Genomic DNA, 19,820 nt, shown 5'->3' on the forward strand with positions numbered 1-19,820 from the left:
TTCAAGGGAAAAAAAAACTTAAAATAATTAAAAAAAACCCTAAAAGAAGGCTACCCGGTGACCACGCATGAAGAAGGCCACCCACCACCCACGCACGAAAGCGCCCGCCTCCGTCGCCACTGACTTGACATTTATGTTTTTTAGTAAGTAAATTTAGCATTTTTATGTTAAGTTTACATATATCCTTCAAAAAAAAATTAAAAAATGACGCGTAGTTTTTTAGAAATGGACTTATTGCAGTGTCCGTGCTTCTTAGGTCTTCTATAAGTTTTGCTGCCGAAATTTCTCTTGGTCCTATTCCTTGTTGTTGATAACTATTCTGGAACATCCGCACGACAGGCAGGATCAGTTAGATTCATCAATCATGAATGTAGGAACTGATAACTTTCGCCATGAGAAAGTTCAAAGATTTGAGGAATTTGTTGACCGTCGCTTGAAACCCGACCTGGTTCATGCAATTGCTGAAAGGTATGCATTGTCGCTTTTAGTTTCTCAACTTCTTGCATTTTGACGGATCAGAATGAAGCATGGTCAATCAAGTGATTTGTAATTTTGTTCAACCCATATAGATTGATATTCTAACTTAAAAGGATGATGTATGACTTGAGATTTCCTTTCATTGTCTTCCATGGAATTACATTAAATATATATGTTGTATGAGATTTAGTAGTTTTTTTTTATTTTAGTAATTAATTCATAAATTAAGCTATGTGGTGGTGGCTGCCGGCGGGTGTCTAATGACTCTAATACATGCTTTGAGGGGAGACTTGTTCTGTAGTATCTTGAGAGCCCAAGGAAGATCTTTAACTAGGTTCGAAACAAATTTATAGAATGTCATCGACTCATTTTGTTGTTTATATCGCCTCTGTCGTAAAAGAGTTGGAAAGGCTTCAAGAAGAGTATTTTCATTAATCTCTCTCAGTCTCTCTTAGTCCTGCCAAGGAGCGGCTTGGATTGTTGAATGACTATGTAAAGGAGCTTGAGGATGTTGTTAAGGATTTTGTTACTTCAAATACTTCTTCGTCTAAGTATGGATTGGAGCTTCATTTGGTTGGCAACAGTTTTTTGGTGTCCCAAGTTTCATATGAGCTGTTCTTAGGCCTTTTGTTGGTGGTTTTTGGCTTTTTTAATGTCAGATTATTATTCAATCTAATTGTATTGCTCCTCGTTAAGCTCGTCCTTTTCTTGTTTTCCTTTTCTCTTTTTCTATCTTTCCTTCAAGCTCCCTAAGTAATTTTTCGTTTCATTTTTCAATGAAAATTTATTTTGGTTAAAAAAAGTATCTTAAGATGCCCATCTAAATGGTATGGTATCCGATTTGTTTTGTGAAAAGATCATTAAGGGCTATTAACTTTCATTTTCTTTAACATTTGTAACTAGTTAGGGACGTTTTTTGTTGCAGGGAAAGGCTATTGTTGTATATACTAATCTATGTTTGATGTTTTTAATTTGTAGAGACTAGATGTCTGTGAATTTTTCTTGAAAACTTGAGATGTAAAATTCATTTAATTCCTCCCTTCCTGTTTTGTTTTTTGTTTGGCAGGGACAAAGTGTTTGAGCAGCAGAAGGTGTTGTATCCTTTATAATTTATCTAATACCTTGTCAAATTTATGGCTTCACTCCATTCTTAGTGATTGATCCTGCCATACATTACTCTGCTCGTGTTTTGCCGCATTTTCAACGATATTTATGATATTGTTTACTTAACATTCTTTCACCCTTAGTTCAGACCTTCGAAAAAACATCGAAAATCTGGAGAAGAACAGTATAACTAACCTCAGAACGTTGGTCAATCTTGGCTCTGAAGTCTATGTGCAAGGCGATGTGTAAGTTCCTCGTATATTTTGTCATCCTGGATACCTGTGCTCCTTTACTCTTTTATTTCCCTTATTAATGATATTTCGAATTACTGGTTCATAATATCTTATACCTTTGATAGACTCCAACTTATGGCTATTCTGAGAAACTGAGCATTTTCCCCTTCATGAATCTGTTTGAAGTCCTCTCTTCATCCTTGCTTTCCATGTCAACTATGACCATGGATGTTTCTCAATTCTCTCTCCCTATTTAATTATTTTTTTCCTTCTCGTGCTGCTTTCGGGTGAGTTTGGCATACCTTTTGGTTTAAGCACCACGAACTAAAAGTGATTCAAAAATAGTTCTGCCCACCACAAATTTGTATTTTTTTCCTCGCTACATAATTTGAACTTTGAAGTGATTTGTTAAGACCCAGTTTTCTTTATAATAATATAACAAAAGACTAAAATCTCCCTTGCTCTCTCAAAAGCACTCCTAATCTGAGCCTTACAAAAGATACCAAAAAACTACCCCCCTCACTCCTCTGCCTCTTTAAATCACCCCAAAAACTTACCTCATGACACTCTTTCCCTAACTAACAATATTCTCTAGATCCCACACATCACATGCCCTCACTCACTATGTGGTCCTCCTTTCCTCTCTTACGAGTATAGAACTTAGTGACCCGGGGCCTATCATGATTTTTCGGTCAGTTACTTCTAAATAGTATTTTGAGATCGATCCGTTTCTAGAAGTGCTTTTTGTTCAAAACCAAACATTGCAATTTTAAGAACTTTTATCATTTAAAGCTACTGAGAAAATTATGATAAACACACTCGAAATTATTAATTCTTCCAATAATGTTTACAGAAAAAGTGCTTTTATCTTAAAAGATACCTTTTTTTAAAAGGTTATCCCAAACTCAACTTCAACTTCACTAGATTGCCGTTTGTACTTGTACAGGCCAGATACACGAAGCATATTTGTAGATATTGGGCTTGGGTTTCATGTGGAGTTCACATGGTCTGAAGCTTTAAATTTCATTTCTCTTAGAGAAGAAAGATTAGCCAGGTAAATGTTTCTAGCGCTGCTTGTATTGTTTAGATTAGTGATTGAAAACCTCTAATTTGTAGGATCTTACGCTTCAAAAGTTTTTGGTTAAATTACAAGTTTAGTCCCTCAACTTTTAGGATCGTGTCTATGTCTATTAGGTTCTTGAACTTAATAAGTGTCTGATAAATTCTTACACTTTCAATTTTGTATCTAATAGGTTAAACGTTTTTGTAAAATTACGAATCTATTAGACATCGATTTAAATTTTGTGTTTATAAGGTCTCTAATAAGTTAAAGACCTATTAGACATGAAAAAAAAATTAGGCATCTCTTAGACACTTTTAGAGCTTGGGGACCTATGAGACACAATTCTGAAAGTTTAGAGACTAAACTTGTAATTTAACTTGTAATTTAACGAAGTTTTTTTTCAAGAGTCTATATATGTTTTTTGGGCAATTGCATCTGAATTTTGTATTATTTGTCAAAACTACACAGACAGATAGAAGAGTACACCCAGTTAATTGCATCAATTAAAGCGCAGATCAAGTTGGTACGTTCTTTGTAATGATTTATTTTTCTATTCTCTTTCTTTGTCTCTTAATAGTCATAATTGGCTTAGGATAAATTTGCATGACGTGATACTTGGGGTTTGTAGAAATTTAGAGAAACAATGAGGTAATTGTAATCTAAGAGTGGAAAGTTTCTGATCCCTCCCCTAAAATTTTAAGAAGCTAAGTCATAAAACTTTGAATTTTCTTCTTTCAGGTGGCTTAATTCCTCCTCTAAATTTATGAGAACTTACTAAGTGTCAATTAAGCCCATTATCAGTCATTTTTAACGTTCACCAACCGGTAGGGTATAATTGAAAGATCTTAAAACGTAAGGGGCTAGATCGAACCTTTTAAACAATAGGAGACTAAATTGAGAAAACACCCAAAACACCAGGGACTAAAATATATATTTCGCCTATATGAGGACGAGTTGGAGGTGTGGAAGACAATTATTTGAATTTTCGGTTTGCAGGTTTGCGAAGGGATTCGAGAATTATTACAACTTCCAGCAGAGAGGAGTGTTGAAGGGCATGTATTTTGAGTATGCTTTTTTCTGATAGTTCTTGCTTTTCTGGGAATGGAGATGGTCCTGAGTCATTTGCTGTTACAAAAATTCCTTTTTAATAGCTCTTTTGTAAGCTTTTTATATTTAGACCTTTAGAAAAGAAAAATATAGTTCCCCTTTACACTACATATTTGAGTCATTTCTTTGATTCTTTACCTCTCACCTTAGAATTTGTTTGGTATGTGATTTGGATCATAGTTTATGTTTTTGGATTCGTAGAATAAAACGAATTTGGAGACTGAACTGATACTGCTTCTAAATGGGAGGGATCTTGAGGTTATGCAAATGTGGATAGAAAGCCTTAAAAGAGTCGATAGTTACTATCTAACCAAACCAAAAGGGCATCTTTCTCTTTGATAGCTCGATTATAAAAACTTTAAAGTCAAACGCTCTTAACCTAGAATAAGTAACTAAGTTGGGTGATTTCTTGGAAAATTTGTCGAAGAGACATGTAAGTGACTTACAAACAATTTAAGTAAGTAGTAGCGCGTAGGATGGAAAGGAATGTAGAATCTTGATTTCAGTAATCTAAATTCTATTGAAGTTTAAGGGTTAAGTTGTTACTTTAACATTAGTTTAGAGATAAAAACGTCTTTTTACATTTTTTATGCTCAAAATCATTTGGAAGAACTTTCATATAACTTCAATCTTAGGAAATATTTCAATTTGGTCAATTTACGAAAAACCCCATTTTTGTCTTTGTGGCATTTTTATTCTGTTGGCCAACCTAACAAAAGTATGACTTTGCTATATTCTTTTATAAATTGGCAACTTTTAATTTTTTGTTTTAAATTAAATCCTCTTTAAATGTGTCCTTTCATTTCACATTAAGGATGGGAAATTTTCTAATTCTCCCGTAGTATATATTGATATTTCCTTTGTTGACGTTATGAAATTTCTTTCATAAATAACCATTTAATATTTTTGGACTTCACATTATTCTTAAATAATTGAAAAATTTTCACCAGATTTTTTAATCTACCACTTCTCATTTGGCAACACTACTGGAAAAATATAGTCAAACATGTTTTCATCCATTCCAAACTACTTTTCAAAATTTTAATGGTACACAAAGTGTGCTTGGGATAGCCTTAAATTTAAGGTTTTTTTTTTTAAATGAAAAACATTTATAATAAAAGTATTTTGAATTAAAACAATTATGCATTTCGAACCTTTTAACACAATATATTTATAACTTGCTAGAAAGAAGAAAGGGGTATACTAATAATTGTTATATATTTGATTTCGATTTCGATTCCAGACAGTTTTAGTAAACAATATTAAATGCATTCTGATTCTGACTCTTGATTTCATTCTAATTGATTTTTTTATTATGATTCATTCCCATTCCGATTTCTGGGTTAGTAAATAGGACCTAAAAGTAAAAGAGTAAGAGATCGACTTTTTTTTAGAACATGTAGGGGTGGGGATCGAACTCATAACCTCTTGGTTGAATATATATGTCAATTACCGTTGAACTATGCTCGATTTAGCTAGTTTTCTGAAGTTGCTTAGGAAGACATATCAAACAAACTCTTAGTTACATAGTGAAACGTATTTTTAAACATTTTGAAACAAGAGTTTGGTATGATTTTTTATTAACTAAAAATAAATAAGTTTTCAAACTCACATTTTATTATCTTGTTTGGAGATGAAATATCCTATTGCCACGTGGAGGACGGGGACTCGTCATTGAAAGAAGATTCGGAGGAACGAACTTAGAGAGCTCCATTTCGGAACTTGTCGAGATGGAATTATTGCCATTTCCCGTTAAGGAAGTAACCTGTTATTTTCAGGAATGTGCCCGAGTTCGATCTGCTTGAGCCCGACACATTCGACTTCAAATCCGACCAAGGTAACCGCCTGTCGTAACCCCTGTCGGAACCTAAACCTATAAATAGAGGGCCTCATTTTACCATCAGGTACAAAATTTCTCCTCGAATATTGAGTCTGATCTGCTTACTGACTTGAGCGTCGGAGATTTTACGTTCTTATGCAGGTTTTCCCTTCGCGTTTCGGGTCGGAGCAAGGACCGGGTTCTAGCTAAATTGACGTTGTGCAAATCCTTACATAAACATACCGAACATTGTGAAAATTTTGGAAAATAAAAAAATAAAAGGTACTTCTCACACTTTCAAAAGCTATCTCAAACTCATCCTTAAGACGGTGAAAACTGTTTTTAGCTAATTAGGAACAATTTGCAAAATTTTCATGGTATTTGAAAATTATGACATAAAAAAATGATTATGAAACCTCCAAAAATACTCGAAATAAGTTAAAGTGCATTTGGAGAAATTATTTAATATAAGCTTCTCCTAAAAGTGCTTATAGAAAATGCTTACATTATTCTAATGCCAAACTCAGTTTTAAAATGAGAGAAATTATTACCTCTCCCAAAAATTCTTGGAACATTTGTGACTGAAATTGCATGTAGTATGAGATGAAAAACATGTTCAATATTTAATCAGAAACAATGTAAAATATTGTTTTGTTATTGTCTGCCAACAATTTTCATTTAATTCATACTTGAAACCTATGAAACTTGTGAAGGGTATGAAGGTTTTGATCACATATAAATCAAAATATTATAGTTACCTCTTAAAAATTATATATATATATATATATATATATATATAAACAAACTAAATACAAAATATAAAAACGAAGGGCTCAATTGATAATAAGATTTTCTACTTTTAGAAACTAAACTTGTCTTTTTTCAAAAAAAAAAAAAAATGAAACTAAACTTGTCTAGAATTTTTGCTTTTATTTTCTAATAATAATATATATATTTTTTAATTTTTAGCCAAATTGTAAACACAAAATAATAATAATAATAATAATAATAATAATAATAATAATATTGAAGACTACTTTTTTTTTATTTGTCTAGAATTAAAAAAAGGTTTATATAAAATAGATTACAAAATTAAAAAAATATATATATTTATAAACATGCATCATTTTCTAAAACAAAAGAAGAAAATATAATTATTATCAAACTAATCTTAAAAGAATCTAGATTATGTTTTTTTAACCAAAATTTATTATTTCTATTACAAATTTCAAACATTTTTTTTCTTGTAAAAAGTATAAACTATGGAAAAGTGTGCTTGACATGTGAGATGTGACTAGTCCAATAAAATTGTGAGTGAAAACTAGAAGCAACTTCTTAACAATGCATACTATGATGCAAGATACAATTTGAAGGTTCTTTAGAGTTTTCATTTTCATGGATTTGAGTTGACATTTAAGCTAATTCATTCCTTTAATGGATACTGAAATTTCTACGTAGATCTTCATCATGGCATTGTTTAAAGATGATAAAATTGAGGGTGACGAGGAAACCCCAATAAAAGCTCTAATTCAACTTAACTATGACTCGAACTCTCTTTTCGAGCATGATAAATTTGACCTTGATAGAATTGTGCCTTAATCTCTGAATTTTAAAAAGTATCTAATAAGTCTCTCAACTTTTAACGTTATCTCTAATAAGACCCCGAACTTCAAGAAGTGTCTAGTAAGTCATTTAACTTTCAATTTTGTGTCTACTAAGTCTAATTCTCTAAAATCTAGATACCTATTAGACAATTTTGCTTCATAGTTCCAGTTCTTTCAACTTTGTGTCTACCTAATAGATTTCTAAAAACTTATTAGATACAAAATGAAAAGTTTAAAGACTTGCCAAACATTTTGTTACAGTTTTAGGACTTATTAGACACGACACTGAAATTAGGGATCTATTAGACTAATTCCGGATAGGGGTAAATTTGGAATTTGAAAATTATGTAAAGAACAAATGGGTCCATAAATGATTCTCCGGTCTTTCGTTATGAAGAAAACATGAGAGAATGTGAAAACCAAAAGTCAAGCAAATAAGCTCATGCCATTATCTTTGCTGATCTTACATAGAGGCTATCAAAAACCTTGTTAATGTTTGACATGGCTTCAAGAGTTGCTTAATATGTTCCATCAATCTCTGGATCATCAAAAATGATGATACATCCAGTTCCTTGATCTAATGCCCCTGCAAATTTCTTGTCTAAAATCATCCGAGACAAACTCTCTTCTACCTGATCAACTGGCAGCTCAATCAGATCGGCAATATAGGCAATCTCGACCCTCGAGAATGGTTCGATCGACCGACACAGATTTAGCTCCAACATAGTGTCATAGAGGAAAGAGAGATGTCTGTGGACAAGTAGGTCTTCCTGTAGTTGGACCTTAAAATCTATAATTGCAGTCTTAAAGAGCTTTAAAGAACGCTTAGAAAGAGCATCGGCCACTGCTTTCATGGCGTCTAGCTCAATCCTAAACGAATCCGACCACAAGTTCGATACCAATAACTCTACATAATGAGGGCGATTCGACATTATAAGGCACAACGACATATATTTGAGGCGAATTACAGCAGTACCGTGATCACTAAGACTTGTGCAAACTTCAAGAGCAAGCAAGAAATAGACGTAAGCAGTGGAGTAATCCTTCTCTTCTATATGGAGGATGCCGTTCTGAAAATCAATGGCGCCCTGTAGAGCGGGAGGCACTTGGATGGCGTTAGCACCTGTTCTTACAGCAGCAAACGCGAGCTTTGCTCTGGGAAGGTTCCTTAGGGAAAAATGAATCTTGGTCTCAACCAAGTGGATCTCTACTAGGAGAGACTTATCATCCAGTCTTGTTGCTTCCTTGGTTAATTCTGTAAGGATATTAAGGGCTTCTGAGTGGTCTTTGTTATCAGACAACGCAGTAGCAAGCCTGAGCTCAACCCGATGCCAAAGGGAAGTTCGGTTCTCCAAACGTGCCCACTGCACCACTTCCTTGCATAGAGAAATCTGCACATCAATTGTACCGGGGATTTTTGATATAGTACCAATGATTCCAAGAACAATTCTAGCTGTCCGTGATTTGGTTATCAGGCTAAAGAAAGGCCTTAGTTGAGTGACAAGGTTTCGAAGATCTTCTACTCGATTCTCCGGTAGGAGATAACTCAATAGCATTGATATGACCTGCTCTTTATTCGATAGGGTGTCGGGGGAAGACGAAGGGTCTTCAAGTATGCGGTAAAACATAGATATGGATTCAGATAGGTTATCAGTTGTGAGAGCCTGTTCAAACATGAATTAGATTCTATTTGTCTTCTTTATTCTTAAGAGAACCCCCCTTGAATCAAAGGTGGCCGGTAGGTACGACATCGACATAGGTTATAGCGTCGAGAAATCCAAATTCTTCTGCTGAAACAAGAACTAACACACAAATTTGAACCAATCACAAGAACTAGATCACAAGTCAGCACAAGCAATAAAATCAAGACTCAAAGATTTATGTGTCTATATCCAAAGAAAGAACTGAGTGACCTACTCTTGATTCAACAACCAAGAACTTACAGTTAAATCCCCTCAGATGTATATAATATATACACATGGCTTTAATGATCACTGGAGGTTACTTTTGTTTCGCCAGAATATAAGCCCCAAAAATAGTGTATCATAAACAGAACAGTGAATTTTGCACATGAAGATTCAAGCTAGCTAAACTATGAACAAATCTGATTCCGATTCCAAAAAATGGTCAAGAATCCAGTTTTAAACTTCCAACTTGGTAAAAGAATTCAGCCTCAAGAACACTTCAGCAATAAAAAATCAGGCATAGGTAGTGAGGAAAGTTGTCAGAAATTGTTTCAGAAATTCAGAAAATCGTAAATCGAACAACCTAATGTGGAAGAAACTCGTGAATTCGTAAATGAAAATCTAAAACAGAGTAAGAAAGAAGAGAGAAAGGGGATCGTACCTGGAGTTCTTGGAACGTACAAGAAAATGGCGGAGTGAGTAGAATAAGAGAAATAGTTTTAATTACATAGTTTCTTTTTTCTTCCTTTTTTTTTTTTGAATTATTCCACAATTTTCAAATGTTTATTAAGATGTTCGAAAATAAATTATATATATATATATATATGTTTATTTTGCTTGATTAGTATATTACTTCATATGAATTATAGTATTTTGCATGTGTAAATATCCGTGTGCAAGGAAATCCAACAAGTTGTCATGTAAAATATCAGCTCTGTTTTTCTTCTTCAGAAACTCATCTAAGTTCAAATATAACCGGAGTGGCTAGTTTTCTTAAGTAAAAAATAAATACATAAATCATAAATGAATGTGATTGGTCATTATTCCTAAAATAGTAATAAATATATATATATATATATGTATATAAAGAAAAATTACAAAAATCTGGTATACCGGTTTGTTCCGTTGATTCTTAACGGTCTTTCATTTCGTCTCTGAAGATTCCATATTTTTCTTCCTCAGTCCGCCATTTTCGTTGGGGCTTCTTCTCTCCAAGTACGCATTTCTTTCCTCCATTACTTCTTACTCTCATTGATTTCTTTCCTCTGTTTTTTGATTCTACAAACACGTTTTTTCTTCTATAATCTATATATTAGGGTTGTTCGATCTGCGAATCTGAATTTCTGAAAACTTTCCTCACTATCCTAATTTTTGATCGGCCAAGTTTTCTTGAGGCTGGATTCTTACTTCCCATTTGAAGTTTAAAATTTATACTACTTGAAGTTCTTGAGCATTTTTCTGTAGTCGGAGTCAGATTTCTTGATGGCTTAGTCTGAATTTGACATCCTCTCTTTTAGATTCGGTAAATTTCATTGTGCTGTTTCTGGTATAGACTCGCATATATTTGGATTATTTATCAAGAGGAATAACTCTAGAATCATGCATGTTGAATCATTAGAATCAAGAACATAAGTTGAACGATCTAACTTGGATCATTTAATCAATGTTGTTCTACAGGGATCAAATCGAATAGCAACTCTGTATCCGGAAAAGATCTTTCCAAACTAAATATACAGAACTAAAGCTCTCTTTATCATAATAGGACATTGGAGATTCTTTTAAGGTATTCCATACCATAACATTTGCATTGGGAGCATGAGTAATTGAATCCGAGAAGGAGTAGATGTCAATTACCGTGGAGCTATGCTCGTTTTAGTAGTCCCGAAAGTTAATGGATATCTACCCATAAGCTCATACTCAATAAAAATTCATAGGCTCACTTAATAACATATCACTTTAACTACTAGCCCACATTTTAGTACTCGGATTAATAACAGCAAGTCGTCGGCTAAAGAATCAATAAAAAGGTCTGAATTCTTTCTTCCGGTGGTAAGTAAATCTTTGAGTCTTGGTTTTATTGCTTTAGAGGGTGTGTGTTTCTTGTTGAGTTGTTATACGTTCATAGTTCATGTGAACTGCTAAAAAGTTAAGCTTCGTTTGATAACCATTTCGTTTTTTCTAAAATTTTGCTTCTACATTACATTATAAAATTGCTTCAGTTGTTAGGAGTGTGCTCCATCTCTCTATCTATGTTCCCTTTTTGGGATGTTAATGTTTTACAATTTTGATGTTGCAGAACTTGGATTTTCTCAACACTATAACTATGTCGATGTCCTACCTGCCAGCGACCATGGATACACTTATTCTGGCTTCAGAAAACGATAGCCCATCTGAAGCAATTTCAATCCTTTACCGCGTACTTGCAAACCCTTCATCTTCCCCTGAGGCCCTAAATATAAAAGAGCAGGCCATAATAGATATATGCTATATTTTCAACGACACTGATCGAGCCGAGGATCTTCGAAACCTTGTCACTCAACTAACACCATTATTCAGCTTGATATCCAAAGCAAAGACGGCTAGAATTGTTCGTGACATCATTGATGTTATAGGAGATATCACAGGCACATCTGAGTTGCAAATTTCTCTATGCAAGGAACTGGTGCAGTGGACACGTGCGGAGAACCGAACTTCCCTTCGGTATTGGGTCGAGGCCAGGCTTGCTGCTCTACTGATTGAAGAAAAGGACTACTCAGATGCCTTGAATCTCCTTGCAGAGTTGATCAAGGAAGTGGGAAGAATGGAGGACAAGCTTCTCCTTATAGAGATAAACTTGTTGGAGAGCAAGATTTACTTTTGTCTAAGGAATCTTCCCATGGCAAATGTGGCACTTTATGCTGCAAGAATAACTGCTCAATCCATATATGTGCCTATACACCAGCAGGGCGCCATTGATTTACAGAGTGGCATCCTCCATGCGGAGGAGAAGGATTATTGTGCTGCTTTCCACAGTTTCGCTGTAGCTCTTACAGCTTTCGACCTTTTCGAAGATCCCCGTGCTGTGATTTGCCTCAAATATTTGTTGTTGTGTGTAATAATGTGTGATCAGTCGTATCTTGTGCAGTTCGCAATCTCGCGTTATGGGGAGTGTTATGATAAGGAGATTGAGATAAATGCCATGAAAGCAGTGGCTTATGCTACTCATTCCAAGCGTTGTTCTATAAAGCTCTTCAAGGATGCACTTAGAGATTTTAGAGCTCAACTACAGGAAGATCTACTTGTCCACCTGCAGCTCTCTTCCCTCTACAATACTTTGTTTGAGAAAAACCTGTATCGGTTGATCGAACCGTTCTCGAGGGTCGAGATTGTCCATGTTGCTAATCTGATTGAGCTGCCTGTCGATCTGGTAGAAAGTAAGTTATCTCAGATGATTTTGGATAAGAAATTAACAGGAAATTTGGATCAAGGTTGCCTCATCATTTTTGATGATCCAAAAATAGATGGAATATATGCAGCAACTCTTGAAACCATCATAAACATTGGCAAGGTTGTGGATAGCCTTTATGTAAGGTCAACAAAGAAAAAGATAATGCCATGATCAGCTTATTGCTTTTGGTTTTGATTCTCTTCTCATGTTCTATTTAATGATTTTACATTAAAGGTAAAAATGTTTGAAAACGAGCAACCAGCTTGAAATGAATCACCACTTTTATTATTCTTTGTATTATAAGTGTCTTGTTCACGAATAGAAAGTTCAAAGACCGGTTAGATACCAAATTAAATACCAAAATAAAATTCAGAGATCTACTAGATAAAGATTGAAAGTTCGAAACATATTAGACACCTTTAAAATTTAGGGATTTATCAAGGCTTTTAAAACATTAACCAAACTTTGAAATATTTTACAACTTTGTAGTGTATATAACATCAAATTGTTCATTAGCGCAAACAAAGTAAACTCAAGGCCGATCAGGGCTTCCAAACCAATGCATTTTATTGGTTCTTTACACACTTGAATAAACTGTTTTCAGAAGTTCACAAAGAGAAGGCAAAAAGAAAAAACACCTGAATTTTTTTTTTCAGGATAAATAATAATTTACATAAGATGGGAATAAACACACCTCAAAGAATACCTAACATATTTATTATATCAGAAAAATCCTCAAATCAATCAGAAAGTTCAGTTAAGGTTGTTCATTTGTAGATGAAGAAATTATTAACAAGCACAGCCTCCTCCCCTTGTCTCCACTTCTGAAACAGAGTCAGAGATACTTTCGAAGTAACTGCAAATCAAAAGCGTTCAGTATAAGCTCCAATTTCTGTATCAACTCGTGTTACTAATCACTGACTTTTTCTTTTTTTTTTTTCTCTTAACTCGTTCCACAAATGAAACTTATACTGCATTGTTAGAAATGGGTTTGGAAATACTTTAAGAATAAGAGCACTTAAGTTACAAATGTTTAATAACAAATCATTTTGATGCATGATTCTATACTCTAAGATGTACTTTTGAGCATTTTCAGTTCAAGTGCTGGGACCAAGTGCTTTTGCACACCATGCTTAGATGTGCTTTGGAGTGATTTTGACATGCCAAAATCACTTTTGCTATTGTCAAAATCAATTCCATTTCTATTCATTATGTTTGACAAATTAAAAATTGATTTTAGAAAAATATAAAATCACTTAAAATTGATTTTTAAGGTATCACTTAGATGGTGATCTTGAAAAACCAATTATTATCTCTTTTTTTAAAATTACTTCTTCTCCATCACTCCCCAACACACACTTAGTCCCCTGGACTTTTTTCCAAATATCAACATTGAAAAGGGTTTTAGTTATCAAAATAGCTTTCTACAAAGATTTTTTTGGGAAGAAACGCAAATTAAGTATAAGCAATTTAAGGTTTTAGATACGTTTAGAATTTTCAAAATCATTTTAACTCTGAAAAGTACTCTTAGTTGGCATTCTAAAAATCATACCAAACTCACCCTAACTAGTCGAAAAAGATCTAAAGAACTAAGTGAGCTGGCATGATGCCAATGAAGTGATTGTCTTATTCTATAACGGAATTCATATTCTCAAACTTACTTGTCCTGCTCTTCTTCATTGGTTAATGCGGCTTTAGCAATGCATAAAAATGCTTCATTGACATTATAATCCTCTTTTGCTGAGGTCTCGAAGTATGGCATGTTTCCACTAGTAGCACACCATTCGCTTGCCTTTTTTTCTGAGACCTGCACTCAAAGGATGATTTATATGATTCTTGGAGAACTTTATCAATAGTTTCAAATAGAGATTTCAAAATCCTTACTGCTCGGCTGCATCCATTGTCTACGTCGATCTTGTTCCCAAGCAACAAAAAGGGGAATACTTTTGGATTGGCTGGCCCGGCCTGTCCAATGTTAGGAAAGAAAATGTGAAACATTAGACGTCAATATCGAGTGCGATATATTATCATGATCATGTTATCCAGTCAAAATCATTTAAAAGTATTTGATAGTTATTTGATTAAACATATGTATTAATAAAACATGTTAAGAGTTCTCCCACCAAATACTAGAAAAATATGTAACCTTTTGTAAAAAGCAATAAACATCTATATAAGATATGTATTTGAGTAAAATCAATGCAATAGATCAGACAAGAAAGTAGGGCACAATGACTTAAATGCACGGATACAAACACAACACGCACACGCCACAGACATAGTGGCACATCATTTTTAAAAATCTAGGACGCTCAAATCTAGTACGTTCACTTTGTACAACTAGTGTCATATATCCATTGTGCTCACAAAGTGTCTGGCAAGTCTTGGGATGTTCAAGTGTCGGATGCACACTGTACCCAGACTAAACTAAAATGTTTGAGCTTCTTAGATAGTGACTCTGTGTTACACATCTATCAATGGGATATTTCTACTTTTTGACTATAAATAGCATACTTTTCTAATAACTTAATACCTATATTTTGCTATTAAGATTGTATATACTGCAGTATTTTAGCACAGCCATCAGAAAATTAGCCAGGCAAGTCAAAATAGCTGGAGAGTAATTACTTTTTGTAAAAGAAAAATAACAAAAGTCATGGACCGGTTAAGAAATCAACAACTATATTTTCTCGAGTAAGTTTTAAAATACGAAATACCTGCTTAAGAAACTCTTCGTGCCAACTGCTTAGTGATTCAAACGATTTAACTACATTCACGTCATAGACAAAAACACAGCAGTCTGCTCCTCTGTAAAATGCAGCCCCTAAACTCTGAAACCTTTCCTGCCCTGCTGTGTCCCAAACCTATTTCAAACATATTCAAAATCAGAAAATTTGTCTCTAAGCCTGTAAAGAATTAGTTAAACTACAAGTTTATTGTTGTGTTTCGCAAGTCCCTACATTTCAAGTGCCCGTAAAGTTTTAACTTTAAAGTATTTAATAGGTCCTAACCGAACCTATTAGATACTTCAAAACAACATTTAGGACCCGTTAGTAAATTTACCAAAAATAAAACAATAAATTATGATTTACCCACTTGCAACGTGACAAGTTGGTCATCAATCTGTAGCTCCTTCGTCATAAAGTCAGCACCAATAGTTGCTTTATACTGTTGATTGAACTTCTTATATACATATCTAAATCAGTTGATAAAAATTTCTGTTAGGCATTTTATCAAACACTTGGAAGTACACATTTCACTCAAATAAAATGACACTCCAAAGAAGCACTTCAAAATGATACCGGTTCATCAAAGAAGTCTTTCCCACCCTGAAAAAAGTAAACAAAGACATTCTTGAAGCAAATGTATGTGTTTCAGAACAGAATCAAAAGATTTGAAAACAAATTCCAAAGCAAAAACTAAACCTAACAAAACGGCTTACCCACTGTCACCGAGGAAGATAACTTTGAGGAGCCTTCTTTGTGGAGCAGAAAATTCCATGGATACAGAAAAAGGAAACTAAAATCATAAGATGAGAGAGTTGCAAAAGAAGTAATGCAAATTTGGGTGGGTTGGGGTTGGGGTTGGGGTTGGCGTTGGCGGGGCTAAAGGGAATTAGAGAAAAGTGGGAACCATTTTTTGTTCTTGAATCTTCGTGGGTTCTGTTCTGGTCTTTTTGTTCTTGGGTTTCTACCTTTCCATTGATGAGTCGGTGTGTGAGTATTGAATGAACAAAGTGAATGACATGTGAAACTTTGCCTACCCAAATCCCACGGAGGCGCCAGCGGAGCTTTTTATTTTTTCAAAACCAAATTATTATTAGATTAAATTATAAATTTAGTCTTTTTTTTTTTTTTACCATAAATATGGATATGAAGATTTAAACCTGGAATTATGATATTTATCGTCAAGATATGTTCATGTTTTTTTTAATTGTGTTTAATAGTCCTATATATTTTCAATTATGGGACTGATAAGTTTTTGAATTATAAAATTCAGGGATCTATTAAACACAAATTAAATAGAACCTTCTATTTTTATTGAATAGGTATATTATTTATTTATTTGTTTGTTTTGTTGAAACCATGTGGATTCGGGGTAGGCTGACTTATGCTCACCTTGACTATTCTAGATAAAATAGATATGTTAATTTTTAAAAATATTTATTAGGTTAAGAACCTATTAGACAAGAAAGAAAATGAAAATTTAGAAATTTGTTTAAGTTGGGGCATGTTAAACCATCCTAAAAATGTTAAATCTTATTTTCGTCTTGATTTTTTTAAAAAAATATTTTGTCCATAAAATTATTATAAAAAACCCAATTAACTCGGTCACTAAATCTTAAAAATGTCTATTTCAATGGTCAAACTAAAAAAAATTATTTTGGTCTTTGGTATATTATTTTATTCCCTAATACAATACTTATATTAGCCAAGTTATGTAGCTCAAATATGTGCCCACCATTGGCAAATTAATACTCTTATCATATTTGTTAAAAATAAAATAAAGATAATAACCAAATTGGTTATTTTTTTAAAGTTTATATACTAGAATATATATTTTAAAAGTTCAATATTTAGCCAAAAATGAGATAAACTCAAAGTTGGTAAATCAAACCATTCAAAAGTTTAAAAAGAAAAATAAACCTTTTGAAAATTTAGAAATCAAAATCAAAAGAATCTTCAAATTTTTAAGAACCAAAATGAGATTTAAACTTGAAGCCATCGACTAGAAAATCTAAAGTTCAAATCTCGGCCCCATATGTTGTTAACAATTTTCATTGGTGAATTTTAAATTTATTGATGATAAACTTGCCTGATATGATATTTAATGAGTCGTCAATTCATCAACAAAAAAAATGTATAATTAGAAAATTATTAAAATATAAGGTACTACATTTAAAAATTTAAAAAATTTTATACAATAAATATTCAAAACACCCAAATATTATAGCTGATTTTAAAATTAAAAAAAGTTATAAATTTTAATGTAAGGTCCTTTTCATAAAAATATAGATATTATAAAATGTAATTGGTTGACTATTTATATTATTGAGGAAGTACTCGTGAGGGTTCGTGCTTGCCTCATCTTTTTTATTGAAAATTAAATTACAAATAGACAAGACCTGTAAATATTTTTAATTCTTTTTTTTTTTTAGAATAGAAATATTTTTAATTCTTTTTATATTAAATTTGAATGAGTTTCATGTTGATTAGGGAGGTCCACGATTTTGTTATTTTGTTATATAGTACAAAAATCAACTAATGTTACTAATGTGGATGTAATATTAATAATAAAAATTTTAATTTATTAAAAGATGTGAGAATGCTATGCATATTTGTTAATTTAAATATTTTTATGAATTTGGTTGATTTTTATGATTTTTTTTTTAAATCTCAATCAATATAGACATTTTCATAAAATTGAGACTATAATATTTCTTTGAACATTAACTTTTAAAATTTTAATTTAACAAAGATTTATGAAACACTTCTCTACATGCATATCTTACTATCGATGTCATCTCGAGCTTAAGTCAGCTACTCAACGTATAAATGTTGTTGACTAAAAAATGTGTATATATATTGTTGAGGGAGAAATCCGAGCAAGACATGCGTTACGCGTGGGGAGCAATAGCGAAGTGCAGAACTACAAACAGTTAGCATCGTACGCTGCACACGCGTATGGGCACGTTGCCACCACCATTGAATGAGTGAGACGTCGAGGACTGTAGCTTGCCACCTGCTATGGTAAGGGGACAAGCCTGCAGGCGGAGGCAATACCCATTAACTATTAGGAATGTCTGCCCCTCCGCTAGGGCCTCGTACAGCTTGGCGTAGCCTGCACCTCTAACCATCGTCTTCCTGGTTAGTCCACTTCTTAGATCAGTCCAACCGCCGTCAGATTCCTCCTACTCCAATAACTAACTTGAGCGTTGGAGTAGGTGGGATATCGCACCGGTGTAAAGTTTTACTCATTTGAACCTCGACGAGCAAGTACCTCTGAGGGACACGTAGACCTCTCCGAAATTCGCCGTCAAATAATTCTACCGATTTGGAGAAAATGTTTTTCAAATACAGTGTAAGACATTAAGCTAAATTATACAAACAAATTATTATAATATATATGAAGTTAGTTTCAACTTTATATTTATAAAAAATTTAATTCCACCCCATGGCATATCCAGAACCTTACGCGAAAGAATGATTTAGAATGCATCGATATACATTAGTATTAGTTTATAATTTGATGTTAGTTCGTTGAATATAACTTCTTAATTATTGAAATATATAATAAAGATAATGAAACTTGAAATTACAATTTTTTCTTTTATAAAAATTATGATTTCTTTTTATGTAATTAGTTTTTAAAATTTAATTTATTTAAAATAAAAAATGTTTTAATTCATTTTCAGTTATATTTGATGTCAAGAAAAAATTAGATCTAAATTAAAAAAAAAACTTATAACATCATATTATTGGTAGATATCATATAGATAAATTTGAATTATTTAAATTTAAATAAAATATGGCTTCCAATAAAAATTTTTAAGATATAAAAGTTTAAATTATTAATTTAAATGAAGAAAAAAATTTATATATATATTTTAAAATAAAATAACTTTTTAGAAAAATATTATAAAAATAACCTTTTTTTGTTGAAAAAAATATAATTAGTAAATAAAAAAACAACTTTTTTCGGTTAAAAATAGATATTGTAAATAAATAATATAAAAATAACAATTTTTTTTGTTGAAAAACTTTAAAAAATAAAATAAATAGTAAAAGAGAAGCGTGTCTCCGCTTGCAAATTTGAACGTTCGCCCTCTCCCAAACTTCGAGGAGTGGATGTCAAACTTTATATTTAGAATAAAATTCTTAATAATATATATTAAAGTTAAAAGTTCAATGACTCGAAATCTCCTGATCTAAGCTTATAAATCTACTGCTCGAGTGTAACTAAACTAGAATTTAGGGTTTGATTTATATCCTTACTCAAAACATGGTATCGGAAAATATTGATTAGGGTTTGGGATTATGCCCTTACAAAAGGAAAAAAAATGGTCTAGAAACAGACAAGTGATCAAAGTTCAAATTCAAGAGAAGTAGAAAAGAGATAAAAGATGGCTCCTCATGTGGGCCTCTTGGCCATGTGGCCTATTTTGGGCCCATTTAACATGAGTTGGGAAAATACAAACAAACAACTTTTTGGGCAAATCTAACAATGCATGTGATTGACAAATAAAGTTAAAGTCTAACCGAGCATCTACAATCTTAGTGGTAATTGACATATATCTTCTA

General features: G+C 32.8%; 2 protein-coding genes and 2 pseudogenes across 5 annotated transcripts; 2 read left to right on the plus strand and 2 right to left on the minus strand.

The window, feature by feature from the left end:
- On the plus strand, positions 1–4,092 carry LOC111025536 (Prefoldin chaperone subunit family protein). 3 transcript variants are annotated; one of them, XM_022303404.2, is made up of 7 exons: positions 1–143; positions 340–468; positions 1,544–1,573; positions 1,725–1,826; positions 2,761–2,868; positions 3,346–3,400; positions 3,874–4,092. In XM_022303404.2, exons 2-7 carry the CDS (start codon positions 365–367, stop codon positions 3,940–3,942), a joined length of 468 nt encoding a protein of 155 aa, XP_022159096.1. In that variant the 5' UTR covers positions 1–143; positions 340–364; the 3' UTR covers positions 3,943–4,092. The 3 variants fall into 3 exon arrangements, with proteins under 3 accessions (XP_022159096.1, XP_022159095.1, XP_087977425.1); XM_022303403.2 differs by having other exon boundaries at positions 6–143; positions 257–468; XM_088121299.1 differs by lacking the exons at positions 1–143; positions 340–468 and adding an exon at positions 504–811.
- A 2,880-nt stretch (positions 4,093–6,972) lies between these two features.
- On the minus strand, positions 6,973–9,083 carry LOC111025531 (26S proteasome non-ATPase regulatory subunit 11 homolog pseudogene; annotated as a pseudogene).
- Positions 9,084–10,168: 1,085 nt separating this feature from the next.
- Positions 10,169–12,714, plus strand: LOC111025532 (26S proteasome non-ATPase regulatory subunit 11 homolog pseudogene; annotated as a pseudogene). The gene is made up of 2 exons (XR_015789348.1): positions 10,169–10,307; positions 11,389–12,714. The product of XR_015789348.1 is annotated as a 26S proteasome non-ATPase regulatory subunit 11 homolog pseudogene (transcript).
- A 332-nt stretch (positions 12,715–13,046) lies between these two features.
- Positions 13,047–16,270, minus strand: LOC111025529 (ras-related protein RABG3a). Its single transcript, XM_022303393.2, has 7 exons — positions 15,962–16,270; positions 15,822–15,848; positions 15,616–15,715; positions 15,237–15,383; positions 14,404–14,484; positions 14,181–14,326; positions 13,047–13,375 (listed from the first exon to the last, which is right to left on the minus strand). Exons 1-7 carry the CDS (start codon positions 16,018–16,020, stop codon positions 13,309–13,311), a joined length of 627 nt encoding a protein of 208 aa, XP_022159085.1. The 5' UTR covers positions 16,021–16,270; the 3' UTR covers positions 13,047–13,308.
- Positions 16,271–19,820: the final 3,550 nt, after the last annotated feature.

Source organism: Momordica charantia, assembly GCF_013281855.1.
Source record: "Momordica charantia cultivar OHB3-1 chromosome 2 unlocalized genomic scaffold, Mcharantia_2.0 BLBB01000002.1, whole genome shotgun sequence".
Lineage (NCBI taxonomy): Eukaryota > Viridiplantae > Streptophyta > Magnoliopsida > Cucurbitales > Cucurbitaceae > Momordica > Momordica charantia.